Consider the following 24,093-nt stretch of genomic DNA (forward strand, 5'->3'; position numbering starts at 1 on the left):
GGAGGGTGTGGAAGTGTTGTTGGGTGAAGAGCCCGAGGGAACTTTATGGTGGGTGTGGAAGTGCTAGCTGGTGGTGAGTTGAGGTAATGTGCATGGGAGCAGAATGAGAGAAAGAGAACATCTAGTCTCTGGTGGAAGGTAGGAAAAGAGTGTGGGAGGTGTGTATGGTCAGAAGAGCTTGTGGTTGGGTCTGAGGGCTAGTCTGAAATGACTGCAGGAAGGCGGTGTGGTGGATGGAAGCTGGGTTGGCTGTCTGGCAGAGGAGAGAGGGCTGTCTGGCAAGATTTTCTTTTGGGAGTGTTGAGGACGGTCTGGGGAAAAACGCAACAAACGTTTTTGCAGCATGAATCCTTTTCTGGATTCATGATCTGTGAATTATTCCTCCATTAAGTGGGTCCGGAATTGTCTCCTTTTCCCATTTCTTTCTTTCTTTGTTTATTTCGAGGCATTGTCAACCACCATTTTGTACTAGTTCAGACCCCTGTGTGATGTCAGACTGCACCACGGAAGTTCCTGTGTGTAGTAGTAATTTTCAGATTCTTTACGCCGTTGGGTCTGCAAGTAACAGAAGGAGCTCTGAAGTGTGTTGGAAGTAAGTCAAAAATCACAAAAAGTGAAGATTTTTGGAACCAACCGTCAAGTTGTTGAACAAGAGATGAAAAGAGAACTGTATTGAGAAAAGGGCCCTTCGCTCTCGCCCCTCGACGGGGGGTCCCGTCGGAAGTTGCACGTGGTCAGGGAATGAAGCAAGGTAGGCATCATTGAAAACACCCCCGTTTAAATTTTTCCCTAATTGCCACCTCAAATTCTCACTCACAGTCTGCACAAAGTTTGTAAGCTTTGCCTCCAGAGACCACAGGGATGAGGACTGCGAGGCCTGCACAATGTTCGTGATGCAAACTCTCAGGGTTCGCTGAAAATGGAGAGAGGAACACCACACAGCAATGTACAACAGCTAGAAACTACAGGCGTCGCTGGGCCTTTCCAGCAAGGTTGAGTATACCGTCAGCCCACAGAGGATCAGACATAGAAATCCTTGAGTTGGGGGGGGGGGGGACAAAAACCTCGGCGACTAAGATTCCCGAGAAAACCTCGCACAAGGCAGCCCCAACGTCTAGGAAAACAACAATCGAGGGTCCGCCGCGAACGAAAGAGGCCCCGAATTCCCAACTAGGGATACCAAGGAAGGCAGATTGTCAATTGACGAAAACCACCACGGGTCGAGAGGCCCCGAAGGAAATCACAAAACCTTTTGAGGTAAGAATCACCAACACCAAAAAAGAGAATATCTTCTACGCAGGACGCCGAAAGAGCCTTAGAGGTGGAAAAGAAGCGATGATGGTTAGAGGTAGAAATGGCGGCACTCTGTCAGCGAAAGGAGTTCAACGATGCACTAAAGGAATTCAGGATTCTAAGTAAGCCTTCCACGATCACAGGTGTCGAAGAGGAAGAGGCTGCCTTAGAAGCCAGGGTGACACCAGATCCTCACAAAGAAGGAAGAGGACTATGACCCCTAAGGGGAGGAGGCAGTAGGAGGCTTCGAGGACTAACGGAATGACCTCTACAGAGAGCCGAGAAGAGGAGGTTGAGAACTACCCCTTGAGGCCTCCACCACCTGACGACATTACACTCTACAATAGCCTGGTAAAGAGGACAGCTGAAACTTAAGGAGTGCCTTTAGAGGAAGAGAAGGGAGATTCATGCTTTCTCCTTGAAACTTTTATGCCATCAAGCAAAGGAAACCTATACCTCCCAATGCTTCCTAGCGTTCTGGACCAGGGCAAGGAAGCCTTTAAGGAGCCAGCTTCAGCTAAAGGTGTTACCCTAAGGGTAGAAAAAAAGTACAAACCATCTTCAGAGGACTCCCAGATATATTCAGGGGAACACAGTTGCATATTCTATCATTGTCACAACTGCCAGAAGGGGGAGTAATGCACATACGTCCACAGGTCCACCCCCTGAGAAGGAAAGCTAGAGACAGGATATGATAGGGAGGAAGATGAAAAGGGAGGCTGCGACACAATGGCAAATTGTGAACTGCTCCTCATAAGATATGGCCACCAACAATGGGACGCGATTGAGGAGCTAATGACGAAGCTCCCAGAGGACAATAAAAAGAGAGCAAAGGCAATCATCCAAAAGGGAAAGAACCTCGCCAACACCTATCGAAAATCAGCACTGGATGCAGCTGATAACAGCCATTACACAAATGTGTACAGGTACAACCCTTAGGAGACATGCTTGGCTCAGGATCTCAGGCTTCAAAGAAGAGGTACAGGCGTAAATAACCATTCGCTGGAGATGCATTATTTGGTCAAGAGGTGGATGAGTCTTTAAAGAAGTGCAATGAAACTGCAAAGGTAATGGGTGTTCTACATTACAGAGGCACTTTCAGAAGGGGAGGAAACACACCCCAAAGGCCCACAGGAAGGGGATTCTTCTAGACAGGGCAGCATCAACAATAGCAAACCCTGAGCAGTGCACACCAGGCTACCCAACAAGCCAGCTACCAGTGGCAGCACCCCGCAAGACAGCCCTTTTGTGGTAAAGGAAGAGCTAAAGGACAAACATCCAGAGGACGAGCAACCACCAAGTGACTTAAGAACAGGCCTCAACACAACACCGGGGGGAGGCAAAATAGCACAGTACTCACAAGAATGGGCAACAATCGCTGCAGACAGTTGGGTTTTAAACATGGTATGCCATGGCTACTGTGTAGAACTAACAAAGATTCAACCCCTAAACCCACCAAAGAAAATAATGTATCAGGAAGCAGAACTTTTACAACTAAGGAGAGAGGTAAAAGAACACTTACAAAAACATGCAAACGAATGGATACCATCAACGGAGTTGAAGGGAAATTATTCACATTATTTCCTAGTGCCGAAATAAGACCTCACGCTACGGTCAATGCTGTACCTCGGATTTATAAACAAATTAATTTGCACACAGCACTTCAAAATGACAGTGCTGCAAAAAGGGGACTACATGGCAACCAATGACTTAAAGGACGCTTATCTACACATACCCAGGAATCCGGTGCACAAAAGCTATCTCAAATTTGTGCTTAAGAAGGTACACTATCAATGCACAGCATTCCTAGGAAGAAAGGGTTTTCACGTCTACCCTTACCTGGATGACTGGTTAGTGAAGGCAAAAACAAAGGAAAAAATGTAAAAAAGACATTCTATCAGTGATTACAACCCTACGAAAGCTCGGGTTCTCCATAAACCACAAGAAATCATCCTTGCAGTAATAGCAATAAAAGATTTTCTTAGGGGCAAGATTAGATTCAAAGGTAGCACAAGCATATCCGACTCAAAAGAGTGCAGGCAATCCTAAACCAAACTCGCCTTTACCTGAGCGGGCAATCTCTGACAGTGGGGACAGTCATGAAACTGATGGGCATGATAGCATCATGCATTTCTCTCATGACCTATGCAAGTGTACTCATTCCACCAGGGATGGCTATGAACTTCTCACATTGCAGATGGGGCAAGTGTTCCATCAGGAACCAGCAACACTCAATCTAGCAGCTTGGCGTCTGGATATATAGAATTCAAACACATGAACTTGTCCCCTAGAACCATGGAAATATTTAGGGAGGCAAGAAAACCAGCAATGAGGCAATGATATGCAACAAAATGATGGTATCGCCTGTGGTGCACAAGGAACAATGCTTTAGAAACAATATCGAGACCAGAAGCAGTGCTAATCCATTTTACCTAACTGCTGGACAGCGGGATTAACTATTCATCCCTCAAGGCAAACTTGGCAGCAGTTGTGGCTAACACCATCATGTAAACGTTTTTTTCACATCACCAGTGGTCAAAAGGTTCCAAGAGGAGAAAACCCCTCCAGGAAGGTGCCAGCCCCTATGTGGACCCTAAATACAGTATTAACGCAGTTGATAACAAAACCATTTGAGTTCTGAAATATCACAATGAAAACTGCCTTCCTAATAGTAATCACATCGCTACAGAGAGTAAGTGAACTTCAGGCACTAACAATTAAAGAACGGTACATACAGATACTTAAAGACAAAGTAGTTCTCAGAGCAAACACTCAATTCCTACCTAAATGTAATAAGCAGGTTTCTGTCAGTCAGAGCATTCAATAGCCTGTGTTCTTTAAGAAACCACACGGACATCTAGAAAGAACTCTGCAATCCCTTGATGTCAGGGGAGCACTAATGTATTATCTACAAGAGAGCAAACAGTTTTGTAAGTGGAACCATTTGTTAATCTCATACACTAAATACAGCAAAAGTTCACATGCTACAAAAGGAACAATCACACAATGGATTGTGGAAACAATACAAACATGCCTCTCCTCAGAAGGGAAAACTCTACCCTCTCTCCTGAAGCTCATTCAACAAGAAAGAAGGGCGCAACTCTAGCATTCATGGCAAATGTGCCCATAGACACTATCTGCGCAGCAGGAACTTGGGCATCTCCACATACATATAACAATCATCATTGTGTGGACATACAGATGATTAAGGAATCACACATGTGACAGAAGGTGCTGCAACACCTGTTTGTAAACTCATCCTCATTTCGTCCCAACCAACCCAGGGAAGTAGAAACCGCTACTTAATCTAATACACAGCATGTGAATCCAGAAAAGGATTCATGCTGCAAAACGAAATGGTTACTTACCAGTTGGAATAGTTTTGCAGCTTGAAAAGTTTTCTAGATTCACATGCAACCTACCCGGAAATGAGAACAAGACAAACAGGTGGGAAGGAGGTCATGTATTAGTATGAGAAAGAGTAGTAGAGTATTAGAAAGAGACTGAACGAAAAAACAAAAAGAAAAAAGAATCTGAAGATAGCTACCACGTACAGGAACTTCTGGGTACGGACATGGCACCAACTGATGGTTGACGATGCCCGCAAAAAAACTAGAAAAGGAAACGTGGACAATTCCAGACCCAACCACGAGATGGCAGAATAATGCCCGGCATGTGAAACCTGAAAACCTTCAAGCTGCAAAACTACTACTACTGGTAAGTACCCATTTAATTTGTCATTGGTTTTACTATGGTGTTCATTGGAAAGTAGGGCTGCAGCAAGTGGAAGAGGTTACTTTTTCTATGGGCCAGGAGTTTAGGTGGTATTTAATGCAGGATGTCAGGGACGGCTGTGTAAGTGAGAGTGAGTTGACTGTAGGAAAGCGATCACATTCCGAATAGCAGAATGTTAGGTAAGAGAGTGGAACGCCTTTTAGTTTGTGGAGGGAATGTGGGTAATTGTCTGCTGGGAGTGAAGGTGTTTGCAAGTACAAATTGGAGAAGAGTGAGGAAGATGTTTGTCAAAGAAATCTTAAAAGATTGACCAGAGAGAGCAGATGGTTTTTACTTACCGAGTTGGTGAGCTTCATAGAAAACGTAGGATCGTGTTAAAGGGACAGGGTCTGAGGAAAGAACATGGGGACAGATTGAAGACTCTCTATGATATTGTGAAGGACCGCCTACAAACAGTCTCCAGGTTTGGAGGCTTTGTGCAGGGCACTGAATTGGCTTACTGTAGGAACTGACGATCTCAATGGCAGTGTTTGCATTGGGGTATACAGAGGACAGCGTAGTGCTGACCCCCAAACAGGTTAAAACACTAGCTATTTAGAATGGTATACTGCCTTTTGTATAGCACTTACCTTCTTCCCACGTGCACACCCTAGATTTATTTGGATGACACAATTGTATTATTTATAATGCGTTTCAAAGCCCATGGCAGGAACGCTGTGAAGGAGCACTAATTGAAAAGTGGTTGTGGAACATTGATTATTGGGGGTTTCTTATCTTTTTCTGGGCATATTTTGTATTCTAAATGCAGTCTATAACAGCTATGAGCTTCAAGCATCCAACCCCCATCCAGAAGGCATGTATTCCTGTCGGACTCATGGGAAAGGATATCTGTGCGTGCGCAGCTACTGGAACAGGTGAGAAATAATAAGTTTATTTGGCGGAAGGTTTTCACAATCCCAGATGCCATGAAAATTCTATGGGCTCTTGTGAATGAAAACTGACACAATGTGCAGACCCCTCAGTCTTTAAGTCTTTGAATTACTTATTCCTGCCACCAGCTTACTCAACCAGGCTTTCTCTTGTTGAGCTCTCAGACCTTGAATCAGCTACCTGGAAGAACTCCGGTTCGATTCAACCGTTCTAAAGCTCTAAAAACTCATTCAGTCCCAATCGGAAAACAGGGTATTAACTGTCCTATTCTTTCTACTGTTCCATGTTACTTTTTTTTCACAGTTGCTATGCAGAACTGGGTTTTTGTTGCAGTTACACACCCCTCCCCCAAACAAACACACATTCTTAGCCTGGTATTTGATGCAACTTTGACTGAAGTGCACTGGGTCCCTGCCAACCAGATCCCCAGTGCCAGTGCTCTTTCTCCCTAAACTGTACAATTGTTTCCTCTATTGGCAAATTAGCCCTCTCTGTAAGTTCCTAGTAACTAGTACCCCTGGTGCCTAGGGCCTGAGGTACTAAAGAGGGTCCCTAAGGGCTGCAGCACAAATTGTGCCACCCTAATGGACCCTTCAACAAGCACCTGACAGGCTGCCATTGCAGGCTGCATGTCTTGTTGCAGCCAAAATTGAAAACACAACGTGGCAATTAGCCTGGTTGCCATGTCTCCTGAACACGGCATGCAATTGATGTAAGTCACCCCTCTTCCAGGCCTTACAGCCCTGAGGCAAGGTGCATTATATTACAAGGGAGGGCATATCTGCGCGAGAGATTCTCTGACATAGTGAGTGACGAGGGAAGCCGTTTTAAATGCGTTTGCTGGACACTGGTCAATACGCTTTCCCCAGCTACATGTTTGGTATCAAACTTCTCGTATTGGTGAACCCACACTGATGCCAATATTGAATTTACCAATTCATGCACTCCGAGGACACCTTAGAGGTGCCCCTTGAAACCCAACCAGCCTCTGGTGTGCTCGCTGACCAGTTCTGCCAGCCTGCCACCCGAGACACTGTTCTAGACCGCTAGGGTGAGGATCCCAGGAGAAAAGTCTGTCCAGAAAGAAGGTGTAACACGCCCTCCCACAGGATGACCTGCTGATTAGCCTTCCGAAGGCGGCAAGCCTCAAAGGGCTGTTGCCTTTGAAATGTGAATCCGGCTCCCCTCACAGGAGAGGAAGCCACTCCCTCCTCTCGTCTAGAGCCCATTTGGCACCTGGGCAGGTGGGAAAAATTAGCTAGTCAGCTAGATGTGTACCCCCAGGCTAGTACGACACCTAAGGTGGGCTACTGCGAGGTGGACACAATTTTTCAGGAATTCTGGGACAGGCTATATCCACTTTCCACAGGTGGTTGTCATATGGGAGGGGTAGTGACTCCAAAGGCCAGTAGCCTATTGGCTACTACCCTACCCACCCCTAACAACCCTACATTCAGTATTTCGGGGAGCCTCTGGCACCAGAGAGCAGATCCGGATCTAAGAAGACCAAAGACAAAGAAGAGCCGCAGAAGAGGAGAAAAAGAAGCAGTTGACCTGGTACCAACCCCGCCGGCCTGTCTGCATCCCTCGACGAAATCTGCATCAAAGTGGACTCATCTTACAGCTATGACTCCAGAAACCCTGGAGGATTGTATGCCTTTGAAAAAGACTCGGCCTCCAAAGGACAGTGAACCTGTCCTCCGACAAACACCAGAGAAGGGACTCTGCAGTCTTTGGAATTGCCAAAACCCGAGTTGAAGTGGACCACTGGTGCCAACAAAGTTCCCAAGCTCTCCAGAGTCTGAGTCCATCATAGTTTCACTCCTCCTGGACTCCCAGACGACAATTGCAGCCTCTGCATGCAGCCCCACTCTACTGTGACTGCTCCGTTCAAGAAAACCTGGCACCTAAGGACACTTCTGCAACCGTCGCCCGTGAGCCATGGAGAGCAAAAGGTGCCTACCTGTGCCCGAGCATCTTGAGGACCAAGCCCTGCTGTTGGTTCAGTCTGACTGGCCTCCTGGCGAGAGCATGCAGCCTCTTTCCGCAGTGACTGATCTCCATTGGAATGCATTGGGCACCCAACGCTGTTTTGCACACTGCACCCAGCCTCCCCCGTGCCGCTGAGGGTGCTGCCTTGGACCTTGCTTACTACTCACCTTAACCCCAGGAGGTTGCTCTTGTAAGTTATTGTAACTTTTGCAGAACTTGTTTTTCCTCCCATAGGATAACATTGGAGAACTCAAACTGCTCTGTGTCCGCTTTTTTAAAGCAAAAAGACTTCCCATTTAAAAAAAAAAAAAAAATGTACTTACTTGAATGTAGGAAGTTGGCTCTGTATATACTATTTCAAAGTAAGAAATAGTGTGCACAGAGTCCAAGGGTTCCCCTTAGAGGTAAAATATTGGCAAAAATAGATAATTCTAATGCTCTATTTTGTGGTAGTGAGGTCGAGCAGTAGGCTTATCAGAGGGTAGTGTTAAGCATTTGTTGTACACACACAGGTAATAAATGAGGAACACACACTCAAAGACTTACTCCCGGCCAATAGGTTTTTATATTGAAAAATATTTTTTCTTAGTTTATTTTAAGAACCACAGGTCCAAGATTTACATTAAACACTTTAAATGTAAGGTACGTCACTTAGATACTTTAGGAACTTTGAATGAAAACAATATCATGTACAGTCTTTGTAAAAATGGCAATAAGCTATTTCAAAAGAGGACACAGTGCAAAAATCAACAGTTTATGGGGGAGGTAAGTAAAGGTTAGTTTTGAAGGTAAGTAAAACACTTACAAGTCTCAAAGTTGGGGCATAAGTAGCCCACCGTTGGGGGTTCAAGGCAACCCCAAAGTTACCACACCAGCAACTCAGGTCCGGTCAGGTGCAGAGGTCAAAGAGGTGATCAAAACACATAGGCTTCTATGGAGACCAGGGGTGCCCCAGTTCCAGTCTGCTAGCAGGTAAGTACCTGTGTCCTGTGGGGGGGGAGGGGAGCAGACCAGGGGGGTTTTGTAGGGCACTGGGGGGGACCCTCAGCGGCACAGGGGCGGGCAGGTGCAGTGTGCAAACAGGCGTCGGGTATTGTATAGGAAGTAATGGAGGGACCCGGGGGTCACTTCAATGATGCAGGCAGGCACGGGGGGGCTCCTTGGGGCAGCCACCACCTGGGCTAGGCAGAGGGTCGTCTGGGGGTCGCTCTTGCACTGGAGTTCGGTTCCTTCAGGTCCTGGGGGCTGCGGGTGCAGTGTTGGTTCCAGGCGTCGGGTCCCTTGTTACAGGCAGTCGCAGTGAGGGGGAGCCTCTGGATTCTCTCTGCAGGTGTCGCTGTGGGGGCTCAGGGGGGGTTGTCTCCGGTTAGTCATGGGCTCGCAGTCGCCGGGGAGTCCTCCCTGAGGTGTTGGTTTTCTGCAGGTCGAGCCGGGGCCGCTGTTCACTGGAGTTTCTTGGTCCTTGGATGCAGGGCAGTCCTCTGAGGCTTTCAAGGTCGCTGGTCCCTGTTGGATGCGTCGCTGCTGCAGTTTTCTTCGAAGTTGGGAGACAGGCCGGTAGGGCTGGGGCCAAGGCAGTTGTCGTCTCCGTCTTCTCTACAGGGCTTCAGGTCAGCACTCCTTCTTCTTGTTAAGGTTGCAGGAATCTAGTTTCCTAGGTTCTGGGGAGCCCCTAAATACTGAATTTAGGGGTGTGTTTAGGCCTGGGAGGGCAGTAGCCAATGGCTACTGTCCCTGAGGGTGGCTACACCTTCTTTGTGCCTCCTCCCTGTGGGAAGGGGGGCACATCCCTAATCCTATTGGGGGAATCCTCCAAACTCAAGATGGAGGATTTCTAAAAGCACCTCAGCTCAGGATACCTTAGGGGCTGTCCTGACTGGTGGGTGGCTCCTCCTTGTTTTTCTAATTCTCTCCTCCAGCCTTCCCGCCAAAAGTGGGGGCAGTGGCCATAGTGGCGGGCATCTCCACTAGCTGGGAAGCCCTGTGGTGCTGTAACAAAAGGGGTGAGCCTTTGAGGCTCACCGCCAGGTGTTACAGTTCTTGCAGGGGAAGGTGAGAAGCACCTCCATCCAGTACAGGCTTTGTTCCTGGCCACAGAGTGATAAAGGCACTCTCCCCATGTGCCCAGCAACATGTCTGGTGTGTGGCAGGCTGACAGAAACTAGTCAGCCTACACTGGAAGTTGGGTTGGTATTCAGGGGGCACCTCTATGGTGCCCTCTGGGTGTATGTTACAGTACATTGCACACTGGCATCAGTGTGCATTTATTGTGCTGAGAAGTTTGATACCAAACTTCCCAGTTTTCAGTGTAGCCATTATGGAACTGTGGAGTTTGTGTTTGACAAACTCCCAGACCATATACTCTTATGGCTACCCTGCACTTACAATGTCTAAGGTTTTGCTTAGACACTGTAGGGGCATAGTGCTCATGCACATATGCCCTCACATGTGATATAGTGCACCCTGCCTTAGGGCTGTGAGGCCTGCTAGAGGGGTGACTTACCTATGCCACAGGCAGTGTGAGGTTGGCATGGCACTGAGGGGAGTGCCATGTCGACTTAGTCATTTTCTCCCCACCAGCACACATAAGCTGTGAGGCAGTGTGCATATGCTGAGTGAGGGGTCCCTAGGGTGGCATAAGACATGCTGCAGCCCTTAGAGACCTTCCCTGGCATCAGGGCCCTTGGTACCAGAGGTACCAGTTACAAGGGACTTACCTGAGTGCCAGGGTTGTGCCAATTGTGGAGACAATGGTACAGTTTAGGGAAAGAACACTGGTGCTGGGGCCTGGTTAGCAGGGTTCCAGCGCACTTTCAAATCATAACTTAGCATCAGCAAAGGCAAAAAGTCAGGGGGTAACCATGCCAAGGAGGCTTTTCCTTACATTGAATGATTACTCTCTGATGCCTAAACATATATACATATATACAAATACTTGCTGTTTTTATAAATGGGTGAGGATCTCCTTCTTGAGTCGTGTATCATTTATTGAATATTGTGTGTGTTTGTAGATGTCTTGAACTCTATGATAAGGCTAAGGCTGCTCGACCACATTACCCCTCATTAGAGTAGATTGGGATTTTATAGCAAGCCCTGTCCGCTCACTGAGTAATCCCTGGACCCTTTACATTGTATTCACATTCCACATGAAGGGCTGCCTTCTTACAGTTGCTTTTAGTAACTTCTTCAACCCCTAACTGTTCCTGCGTTAGGGACTAGTTCTCTGTAGCCTGTTGTACGTTCAGCACTATGCTACTCATGCAGTAATGTTTGCTTTATAAATACCCCATTAAATAAAATGAAGTAAAATGTCCTTGCCACTAATTTAGAGTAGTTTTAACCGAAGTTAGAGCATCCATAACTGAGCTTTGTATCTACACATCTAATGTGTAATCACACACACACACACGCCAATGCTACTGCCAATGCGCTTCTTTGTCATCTTGTGTTGCTGAAGCTGGGAGATGGTATTTTACCCTCTACATAGGGTGCTTCTGTTAGCGTGGACCAATTATTTCCACATTTACCATAGTTTGGCAACTCAGTTTAAAGAAGGCTCATTAATTACCTCTCACTTTAATCATAACACTCTAAACAAATTGGCACATGTAGAAGACTGGTCGAATGTATTCAGTGACAGTTGGCCCATGTACAATGTACTAAGGTTCTTGAAGTCCCTGCTTCTATGTACTACATGTTTGATGGCATGTGTGGCAGTAGATACACATGCTCTGCATACTTCTGCCAACTAATGTTGGGTTTGGAATGCTGAAAAAAGCATTTTTGAGTCCAATGATCAAGTGACTCCTCCTCCTCGGTGGTACTGCGCATGGGCATAGACTCCTTTGTTAGGTTCTTTTCTCTCCGTGATCTGGTTTGGACATGTGTCTTAGCTCTGTCTTCCCCTCACTCCGGTTTCAGAACCTTTCTGTCGCTCCATCAACGGTGTTGATTTCAATTTTGTTTTCCTACATTCTCGTGTTCGTCTCACTCTGTTGGTCCAAGAATCAACCACACGCCCTCCGTGTGCCCTTGACCTTTCAGGCCTACCTCAGCACGTAGCACTGAGCACTATGCTGCGCTGAACAAACGGATGCTGTTTCGATTCCGTCCTCTGTGGCATGCAAAATTCCCAACCAACATCTGGTGTGTAACTTGTGCCTCTCCCCTGACCATCAAAAGCCACCTGCGACATCTGTAGATCCTTCAGATCGAAAAAGACCCTTCAACTGAAGACCCCATTGACTAGAGATGAGGCACAAAACTCCGGAAGACAATCCGGACATCTTCGGGGAGGAGTATGCCCGGGAGGAGCCAGAACAGGAGGGGGGGGGCCTTCTCCATCCTGGACTCCGGCGTTCAGTCAGATATTGAAAGCCACAAGGGGACACTGGCGCAACCCGTGACGACTTTGGCCCCTCCTGCCCCCTCCAAGACTTTCAAAAAGCCCATTAGCAAGGTTGACGGACTGCCACCAGGCCATGGCTGGTTCTGTAAACAGGCTCGGATGACCCACCCTCCGGCTCGGCACTGAAAATTGCCAAAACTTTGTCTTTGACCTCAACGTGTTTCGTCCGAGATATTGTCGCAACTTCTGTCCGGCATTCGGCATCGACCATTTCAGCATCGAGCCGAACAAGTTCCAACTCCTGTTTGGCTCCGACCAAAGGACACCAACCAAAACCTGTGTTGAAAACCAGGGATTCAACATCTTCTGAGCCAAAAGACTCTAGTCAATCTTCGGCCACACCATCTCCTGTTGAACCCATTTTGGAAACTGTGGATGCTCATCAGCGCCACCTCCACATCCAAGAGAGTACAGGGCACATTATTGCTTCCCCCATCACCTTTCAAAGGAAACTATCCTTTAAGGATGCTCTGGATACTTAACCTCCAAAAAATACTAAGGACAAGGCTACCACCACTATTTGCAAGCCTTTTCCTCTTACTTCTCCTCAAACACCTTTTTCACCACCTCCACCCCCTGTGTCTTCTCCGTCCCCCTCCCCTCCTCTTTCTCCTGCCTCTCCTACTGCAGGAAAGCTAACAAACAGCACAGGGTTCCCCTTTATTCACCGGGGGAGATTTGTGTGACACACAGCAGGACCCAGGCCCATGGGACACATCTGACCCTGATCTCATGATTTCCACAGATCCAGATTTATACCCCACACACCCCACACAACCCTCACTGCCAGAGGATGCCACATCCTACCAGCAGGTAGTAGCTCAAGCAGCCACTTTCCATAGTGTTGGGCTGCACAGGGACCCCCATTGAGCAAGACTTTCTTTTTGATACCCTAACATCCATACATTGGGTTATCCAGTTCCTCCCCATGCTCTCCGGCATGCTTTGTCATGTGGACAACATTTTAAGGAACCATTCTGCTCTAGGATTATCGCCCCTAGAGTAGACAAAAAATATAAAGTTGATCCTCCTTACATAAGATCACAGATCCCACCAGATTCTATTGTGGCTACAACTACACACAAACGGGCCAATAATCAGGCCACAGGAGTCGCTCTTCCCCCATACAAGGAGAGCAAAAATATTGATGTCACAGATAAGAGTGGCTGCACAAGCAGCTAATCATTGGGGCATCGCCAACTCACAGGCTTGTGCGATAGGATTGGGCTCACTGGGATGAGATTGAGGACTCCTTCATTATCTCCCAGATGAGCATCGAAAAAGGGGACTACAGATTGTCAGAGAGGGGCTGCCAAACAGTAGTAACTCCATCTGATGTGCCCTTGATGCCGCAGACATGGCTGCACGAGGTATCAACACTAGCAGGAGATATGGCTGGCTTCGAAGCTCACGTTTTAAACCAGAGGTACAACAAGTGGTATTCAATTTGCCCTTCGACAAGGAGCATCTTTTCAGCCTTCAATTTGACTCCACCCTTGAGAAGCTTAAAAAAATAATAAATAAATAAAACCAAACACCACAAAAGCCATAAGTGCTTTACAGTCCTCCTCTCAAAGAGGTACTTTATTGTTGCCCCACATTCAAAGGTGGGTACAAACCGATAAGTACGGATGCCTTCACCTCTCAGGCCAGACAGCCTTCCAGTTCATACTTGTGAGGCTTGTACAGAGGAGCCTATTGAGGTAATAACACCCAAGGTAGAGGCAAGAGCACCACCACCCGCACCTCTACATCAATATCTAAACAGTGGCGACCTCGGCGACAACCTGTCGAGGGAAGACTTCAAAGTTTCCATACACAGTAGGCCAACATCACTTCGGGCCAATAGGTCCTTTCCATTATCCAACATGGTTACCGTCTGCACTTCATTAATACTCCTCCAAATGTTCCCGCTTACCCTCACAAGATCTCTCACAAACACCTTTCCCTTCTCAAACAAGGGGTACAATCCCTTCTTCTCCAAGGGGCCATCGAGCCAGTTCTGCTACAACACCAAGTAACAGAAGTATATTCCCTATGCTTCCTCAGTCCCAATAAAGACGGGTCTCTCTGGCCCATTTTGGACCGAAGAATTTAGTGGTTTAAGAGTCTATCAGAACACTTTCACATGGTTACTCTTCAAGACTTTATACCCCTTTTACTCTGACGACTTTATGATGGCCCTAGAACTAAAGGACATCTACTTTCATATCCCCATCCACCCTGCACACGGCAAATATATCAGATTCGTCATTGCAGGTAAGCACTACCAATTCAAGGTTCTTCCTTTCGGAGCCACCACAGCTCCCAGGGTCTTTACAAAGTGCTTAGCAATAGTAGCACTTTTCAGAAGACAAAATGTACACATATTCCCCTACCTGGTCGACTGGCTCATCAAAGCCAGCACGTTATCGCAATGCCAACATCGCACTCAGATAACAGTGGACCTTCTGCACACGCTAGGGATCACACTCAACGTTCTCAAATTGCACCTTCAACCTGTTCAGATACAGCCCTATCTAGGAGCTATTCTCAAGTCAGAATTGAGGATAGCATACCCACATTCCGCTCATGTTCACAACTTTCAGTCTCTCCTCCCTCAGTTTTGATAGAATTCATCACACACAGTCAGGACTGTGATGTTCCTGTTAGGAATGATGGCCTCCTGCATTGCCATTGTTCCCCATGCAAGACTCCACATGCGTCCAATACAACTGTGCCTATCTCGTCAGTAAGATCTAATGTTGTTAGACCATCATACTTACTGCTCCCTGCAATGGTAGAACACCACCCACCTGTTGAAAGTGTGGCCTTTTTTAGACCCTGTGCCTCAGATCATTCTGACAACAGAGGCGTCACACACCGGTTGGGGCGCTCAGGCAGTATTTCTAGCCCTTAAAGCATTTCTTCATCATCTCTCTCACAAAGTTATCTTAGTCCGCACAGAGAACATGACAGCAATGTACGGCCTTCAGTAATAAAGGAGGGGGCATGGTCACTCCATTTGTCTCAACCCTTTCAGACATTATGGAAATGGGCTCTCTATGTTCATATTCACCTGGTGACAAAGTACCCCCCAGGAACGGACAACAACTTTGCAGACCTGCTCAGCAGGATGCAGCAACAAGTCTACATGGGAACTCCACCCGCAAGTCCTTCAAACATACTTCCGGAAGTGGGGAACACTTCAAATAGATCTTTTTGCCACAGCAGAAAACAGAAAGTGCCAAGACTTCACCTCCAGGTACCTATATCCTCTGTCAATGTGCAATGCTGTATGGATGCACTGGTCAGGGATAGTTGCCTACACTTTTCCGTCTCTCCCTCTCCTTCCATTTCTAGTTCGACAGATCAGGCAGACATTTCTGATCCTTGTTACTCCCACATGGTGCGGCAGCCCTGATTCACCACACTACTGGACCTCTCGGTAGTCCCCCATAAGAATCTTCCCAACAGTTCGGACCTTCCCACTCAAAACCAAGGTCAGGCCAGACACCCCGATTCCAAATCTCTCAACCTTGCAATTTGGCTCCTGAGACCATAGAGTTTGGTTACTTAGATTTGCCTTCAGAATGTATGGACATTCTCAGAGAAGCTTGTAAACCCACTACTAGCGCATGTTATGCTGCAAAGTGGGAATGCTTTGTTTGCTTCTGTCAACCCAAACACAATAATCCTATTAAAGCTACTTTCAAAGACATTGTCTGCTATTTGCTTCATCTACAAAAAGTAAATTTAGCTTACACCTCCATCTGCTTAATTTCCTGCAGCTATAGCTGCATATTTACAAAACAGACATAAATCCCTGTTCCCTAAATTCCAGTGATCAAAACATTCACAGAATGCCTTAAACTGGTCGTTCCACCAAGAGTGCCTCCTGCACCATCACTGAACCTCAATATTTTCCTAACCAGACTCATGGGACCTCCTGTTGAGCCACTTCACTTATGTCCTCTTCAGTACCTCTCAGGGAAAGTGCCTTTTTTTTTTAGTTGCTATCACTTCTCTCAGACGTATTAGTGAGCTCCAGACCCTAATCTTGGAAGAACGGTTCTTCCAAATTCATAGGGACAAAGTGGTTCTTTTCACTAATCGTAAGTTCCTCCCTAAAGCAGTCTCTCAATTCCACATTAATAAATCCATTGAGTTGCCAGTCTTTTTTCCACAGCCTGACTCAGTTGCCGAAAGAGCCCTTCTCCCTTTGGACGTTAAACGTGCATTAATGTTCTACATTGATAGAACTAAAGAATTTAGAAAGACTAAATAGCTCCTTGTAGCTTTCTCACTACCTCATAAAGGCAATCCAATATCCAAAAGCAGCATAGCTAGGTGGATAATAAAATGAATACAAAAGTTGTTATGTTAAAGCAAAAAGACAACTTCCTGTCACTCCCAGAGCACACACTACCAGGAAGAAAGTAGCCACTATGGCCTTCCTTGGCAATATACCCATAGCTGACATTTGTACGACCGCTACATGGTCTCCACCACATACATTTACAAAACACTATTGTGTAGGTGTAATTGGACACCAGGAAGCCAATGTACGCCAAGCAGTACTAAGAACACTTTTCCAGTCAACTGCAACTTCCTTAGGCTAGCCACCGCTTTCATGGAGGGACTGCCGTACAGTCTATGCAGAGCATGTGTATCTATAGCCACACATGCCATCGAACGGAAAATGTTACTTTCCTTGAAAACATCTGTTCGATGGCATCTGTCGCTGTAGATACACATGTTTTGCATAGCTCGCCATCTGGTGTTGGGCCGGAGTGTTACAAGTTGTTTTTCTTCGAAGAAGTCTTTCGAGTCACGGGACCGAGTGACTCCTCCTTTTGTCTCCATTGCGCATGGGCGTCGACTCCATCTTCGATTGTTTTTTTTCCGCCATTGGGTTCGGACGTGTTCCTGTCGCTCCGAGTTTCGGAACGGAAAGATAGCTAATTTCGGAAGATTTTCGTCGGTATTGTTGCGTTCGGGATCGGCGTAGTTAGATTCAAGATCGAAGAGCTCCGGTGCCCTTCGGGGTAATTTTTTCGATCCCCCGTCGGGGCCTGGTCGGCCCGACCGCGTGCAGAAGAACGCCGATGGAACGGACCCAGTTCCGTTTCTGTCCCAAATGCCACAATAAATACCCCTATACAGACCAACACTTGGTCTGCAACCTGTGCCTGTCACCTGAGCACAGCGAAGACACCTGCGAGGCCTGTCGTGCGTTCCGGTCCCGAAAAACACTCTGAGACCGTCGAGCCAGAAGACTTCAGATGGCGTCCGCGCCGACAGCCCACCGGGAGTTCGAGGAACAAGAAGAGGAGGGAACCTTTTCGATCCAAGAATCGGACTCCGAAGGATTCGACGATACACAAACCGTGAGTAAGACGTCGAAAACCACTCAGAAGAAGATTTACAAGGCCCAGGGGACGCCACTGCCACCAGGCCATGGCTCGACCCATAAATTCGGTGACCGACCGTCGGCACCGAAAAAGGCCCAAACAGTGCCGAGATCGTCCGACTCCGGTCGAGACACCGGCACGCAGCCTTCTCGGGACCGAGAAAGTGCTGGAGACAAGCATCGACACCGAGATACCGGTGTAGACACGGCTCGACGCCGAGACATCGGCACGAAGAAGATCGACGCCGAGAGGTTTCGGCCCCGAAAAAGAAAAAAGTCACCTCGGAGCCGAAAAAAGATGCAGACAGGGTTTCGGTGCCAAAACTAACTGCAACCGACCCAGTTTCAGGCTCTTATACAGAAGAGCACTCGCTAACCTCCCAAATGCAAAAGCATAGGTTTGAGGAAGAGCTACACTCAACTGATGTAGACCATACGCAAAAGTGTATTTTCATACAGCAGGGGACAGGAAAAATAAGCACCCTTCCCCCTATTAGAAGAAAGAGAAGATTGGAGTTCCAAACTGAACAAACACCACAAACAAAAGTGGTGGAAAAAAGTTACCCCACCACCCTCTCCTCCACCTGTGATTAACGTCACACCAGCACAAACTCCATCACATTCCCCAGCTCACACCACCATGAGCCAGGGTGACCAAGATCAAGACGCATGGGACTTATACGACGCCCCAGTGTCAGATAACAGTCCGGAGGCATACCCTACGAAGCCATCTCCACCAGAGGCCAGCACTGCGTATTCTCAAGTGGTGGCTAGAGCAGCACAATTTCACAATGTAAGCCTCCACTCAGAACAGGTCGAGGATGACTTTTTATTCAACACACTCTCCTCCACCCACAGCTCCTACCAAAGCCTGCCTATGCTCCCTGGTATGCTCCGGCACGCAAAAGAAATCTTTAAGGAGCCGGTCAAAAGTAGGGCAATCACACCAAGAGTGGAAACAAAGTATAAGGCGCCTCCTACAGACCCGGCTTTCATCACTACACAGCTGCCACCAGACTCTGTCGTTGTAGGAGCAGCTAGGAAAAGGGCCAACTCCCACACATCTGGAGATGCACCACCCCCAGATAAAGAAAGCCGCAAGTTCGATGCAGCTGGTAAGAGAGTCGCAGCACAAGCTGCAAACCAGTGGCGCATCGCTAACTCCCAGGCACTACTTGCGCGCTATGACAGAGCCCATTGGGATGAGATGCAACATCTCATTGACCATCTGCCCAAGGACCTACAAAATAGGGCAAAACAAGTGGTTGAGGAGGGACAGACCATTTCCAACAACCAAATCCGCTCCTCCATGGACGCTGCAGATACAGCTGCACGGACAATTAATACATCTGTAACTATCAGAAGGCATGCATGGCTCCGAACGTCTGGATTTAAACCAGAGATTAAGCAAGCAGTTCTCAATATGCCTTTTAACGAAAAAGAACTGTTCGGTCCAGAAGTGGACACAGCGATTGAGAAACTCAAAAAGGACACAGACACTGCTAAAGCCATGGGCGCACTCTACTCCCCGCAGAGCAGAGGGAATTACAGCACATTCCGTAAAACACCCTTTAGAGGGGGGTTTCGGGGTCAGAGCACACAAGCCAGCACCTCACAGGCAACACCGTCCAGTTACCAGGGACAGTACAGAGGAGGTTTTCGGGGACAATATAGAGGAGGGCAATTCCCTAGGAATAGAGGAAAATTTCAAAGCCCCAAAACCCCTACTACTAAGCAGTGACTCACATGTCACTCACCCCCTCCACACAACACCAGTGGGGGGAAGAATAAGTCATTATTACAAAGCATGGGAGGAAATCACTACAGACACTTGGGTTCTAGCAATTATCCAACATGGTTATTGCAAGTTCAAAATTTGACAAAACATCATTCCAATCTCCTGGAGATAGAAGTGCAGGCACTATTGCAAAAGAATGCAATCGAATTAGTGCCAAACACACAAATAAACACAGGAGTTTACTCACTGTACTTTCTGATACCAAAGAAGGACAAAACGCTGAGACCAATCCTGGACCTCAGAATAGTGAACACATTCATCAAATCAGACCATTTTCACATGGTCACACTACAAGAAGTATTACCATTGCTAAAACTACACGACTACATGTCAACTTTAGACCTCAAGGACTCGTATTTCCATATACCAATACACCCATCGCACAGGAAATACCTAAGGTTTGTTTTCAAAGGAATACATTACCAATTCAAGGTACTGCCTTTCGGATTAACAACCGCACCAAGAGTCTTTACCAAATGTCTAGCGGTAGTCGCTGCACACATCAGAAGGCAGCAAATACATGTGTTCCCATATCTAGACGACTGGCTAATCAAGGCCCATTCGTTAATAGAGTGCTCAAATCACACAAATCAGATAATACAAACCCTCTTCAAACTAGGGTTCACCGTCAACTTCACGAAATCCAACATTCTGCCGTGCAAGGTACAACAATATCTAGGAGCCATAATAGACACAACAAAAGGAGTAGCCACTCCAAGTCCCCAAAGAATTCAAAATTTCAACACCATCATACAACGCATGTATCCAACACAAAAGATACAACCAAAGATGGTATTACAACTCCTAGGCATGATGTCTTCATGCATAGCCATTGTCCCAAACGCGAGACTGCACATGAGGCCCTTACAACAGTGCCTAGCATCACAGTGGTCTCAAGCACAGGGTCATCTTCTAGATCTGGTGTTAATAGACCGCCAAACTTACCTCTCGCTTCTGTGGTGGAACAACATAAATTTAAACAAAGGGCGGCCTTTCCAAGACCCAGTGCCACAATACGTAATAACAACAGATGCTTCCATGACAGGGTGGGGAGCACACCTCGATCAACACAGCATACAAGGACAATGGAACGTACATCAAACAAAACTGCATATAAATCACCTAGAACTTCTAGCAGTTTTTCAAGCACTAAAAGCTTTCCAACCAATAATAGTTCACAAATACATTCTCGTCAAGACAGACAACATGACAACAATGTATTATCTAAACAAGCAAGGGGGGACGCACTCCACGCAGTTAAGCCTGCTAGCACAAAAAATTTGGCGTTGGGCAATTCACAACCAAATTCGCCTAATAGCACAATTTATACCAGGGATCCAAAATCAACTCGCAGACAATCTCTCTCGAGATCACCAACAGGTCCACGAATGGGAAATTCACCCCCAAATTCTAAACACCTATATCAAACTCTGGGGAACACCTCAGATTGACTTGTTTGCGACGAAGGAGAACGCAAAATGCCAAAACTTCGCATCCAGATACCCACACAAACAGTCCCAAGGCAATGCCCTATGGATGAACTGGTCAGGGATATTTGCTTACGCTTTTCCTCCTCTCCCTCTCCTTCCTTACCTGGTAAACAAACTCAAACTCATATTAATAGCACCAACTTGGGCAAGGCAACCCTGGTACACAACGCTGCTAGACCTATCAGTAGTACCCTGCATCAAATTGCCCAACAGGCCAGATCTGTTGACACAACACAACCAAAAGATCAGACACCCAGATCCAGCATCGCTGAATCTAGCAATCTGGCTCCTGAAATCCTAGAATTCGGGCACTTACAACTTACCCAAGAATGTATGGAAGTCATAAAGCAAGCCAGAAGGCCATCCACCAGGCACTGCTATGCAAGTAAATGGAAGAGGTTTGTTTGCTACTGCCATATTAATCAAATACAACCATTACACACAACTCCAGAACATGTAGTGGGTTACTTGCTTCACTTACAAAAATTTAACCTGGCTTTCTCTTCCATTAAAATACACCTTGCAGCAATATCTGCATACCTGCAGACTACCTATTCAACTTCCCTATATAAGATACCAGTCATTAAAGCATTCATGGAGGGTCTTAGGAGAATTATACCACCAAGAACACCACCTGTTCCTTCATGGAACCTAAATGTTGTCCTAACTAGACTTATGGGTCCACCTTTTGAACCCATGCACTCCTGCGAAATACAGTTCCTAACCTGGAAGGTTGCATTTCTCATCGCCATTACTTCCCTAAGAAGAGTAAGCGAGATTCAGGCGTTTACAATACAAGAACCTTTTATACAACTACACAAGAATAAGGTCGTCCTAAGGACTAATCCTAAATTTTTGCCAAAGGTTATTTCACCGTTCCATCTAAATCAAACAGTGGAACTTCCAGTGTTCTTTCCACAGCCAGATACCGTAGCTGAAAGGGCACTACATACATTAGATGTCAAGAGAGCATTAATGTATTACACTGACAGAACAAAGAACATCAGAAAGACTAAACAACTATTTATTGCATTTCAAAAACCTCATGCAGGAAACCCAATATCAAAACAAGGTATAGCCAGATGGATAGTTAAATGCATCCAAATCTGCTACCTTAAAGCTAAACGACAGCTGCCCATTACACCAAGGGCACACTCAACCAGAAAGAAAGGTGCAACCATGGCCTTTCTAGGAAACATCCCAATGCAAGAAATATGTAAGGCAGCCACATGGTCTACGCCTCACACATTCACCAAGCACTACTGTGTAGACGTGTTATCCGCACAACAAGCCACAGTAGGTCAAGCCGTATTAAGAACATTATTTCAAACTACTTCCACTCCTACAGGCTGAGCCACCGCTTTTGGGGAGATAACTGCTTACTAGTCTATGCAAAACATGCGTATCTACAGCGACAGATGCCATCGAACTGAAAATGTCACTTACCCAGTGTACATCTGTTCGTGGCATCAGTCGCTGTAGATTCGCATGTGCCCACCCGCCTCCCCGGGAGCCTGTAGCAGTTTGGAAGTTACCTTCAACTATTTGTATATGTATCATCTCAACCTTAAATAGGTACATACTTAGTCACTCCATTGCATGGGCACTATTACTACAATTCAACTCCTACCTCACCCTCTGCGGGGAAAAACAATCGAAGATGGAGTCGACGCCCATGCGCAATGGAGACAAAAGGAGGAGTCACTCGGTCCCGTGACTCGAAAGACTTCTTCGAAGAAAAACAACATGTAACACTCCGGCCCAACACCAGATGGCGAGCTATGCAAAACATGCGAATCTACAGCGACTGATGCCACGAACAGATGTACACTGGGTAAGTGACATTTTCAATTTGTGGCATATAGTGCTGTAGATTCACACGCGTCCTCCCTGGACGCCTGTTGCCGTTTCAGTTACTTTATACTTGTATGGAGTTGTACATATATGTTTACATTTGTTTAGACATATCTTTTTCTATACTTCCTGTAGGAAGTTGGCTCTGTATGTGCTATTTCAAAGTAAGGAATAGCATGCACAGAGTCCAAGGGTTCCCCTTAGAGGTAAAATAGTGGTAAAAATAGATAATACTAATGCTCTATTTTGTGGTAGTGTGGTCGAGCAGTAGGCTTATCCAAGGAGTAGTGTTAAGCATTTGTTGTACATACACATAGACAATAAATGAGGTACACACACACTCGGAGACAAATCCAGCCAATAGGTTTTGTTATAGAAAAATATATTTTCTTAGTTTATTTTAAGAACCACAGGTTCAAATTCTACATGTAATATCTCATTCGAAAGGTATTGCAGGTAAGTACTTTAGGAACTTCAAATCATCAAAATTGCATGTATACTTTTCAAGTTATTCACAAATAGCTGTTTTAAAAGTGGACACTTAGTGCAATTTTCACAGTTCCTGGGGGAGGTAAGTTTTTGTTAGTTTTACCAGGTAAGTAAGACACTTACAGGGTTCAGTTCTTGGTCCAAGGTAGCCCACCGTTGGGGGTTCAGAGCAACCCCAAAGTCACCACACCAGCAGCCCAGGGCCGGTCAGGTGCAGAGTTCAAAGCGGTGCCCAAAACACATAGGCTAGAATGGAGAAGGGGGTGCCCGGTTCCGGTCTGCTTGCAGGTAAGTACCCGCGTCTTCGGAGGGCAGACCAGGGGGGTTTTGTAGGGCACCGGGGGGGACACAAGCCCACACAGAAATTTCACCCTCAGCAGCGCGGGGGCGGCCGGGTGCAGTGTAGAAACCAGCGTCGGGTTCGCAATGTTAGTCTATGAGAGATCTCGGGATCTCTTCAGCGCTGCAGGCAGGCAAGGGGGGGATTCCTCGGGGAAACCTCCACTTGGGCAAGGGAGAGGGACTCCTGGGGGTCACTTCTCCAGTGAAAGTCCGGTCCTTCAGGTCCTGGGGGCTGCGGGTGCAGGGTCTCTCCCAGGCGTCGGGACTTAGGATTCAAAGAGTCGCGGTCAGGGGAAGCCTCGGGATTCCCTCTGCAGGCGGCGCTGTGGGTGCTCAGGGGGGACAGGTTTTTGTACTCACAGTATCAGAG

General features: G+C 46.8%; 1 protein-coding gene across 1 annotated transcript in view; it reads left to right on the forward strand.

Annotated features, from left to right (window-relative positions):
- DDX27 (DEAD-box helicase 27) overlaps positions 1 to 24,093 on the forward strand; it is a 240,072-nt gene that overhangs the window by 87,834 nt on the left and 128,145 nt on the right. The window contains exon 7 of the mRNA XM_069243478.1: positions 5,837 to 5,942. Within this exon, the coding sequence (XP_069099579.1) occupies positions 5,837 to 5,942 (106 nt within the window). The remainder of the gene's footprint in view (positions 1 to 5,836; positions 5,943 to 24,093) is intronic.

This window comes from Pleurodeles waltl, chromosome 7, assembly GCF_031143425.1.
Source record: "Pleurodeles waltl isolate 20211129_DDA chromosome 7, aPleWal1.hap1.20221129, whole genome shotgun sequence".
NCBI lineage: Eukaryota > Metazoa > Chordata > Amphibia > Caudata > Salamandridae > Pleurodeles > Pleurodeles waltl.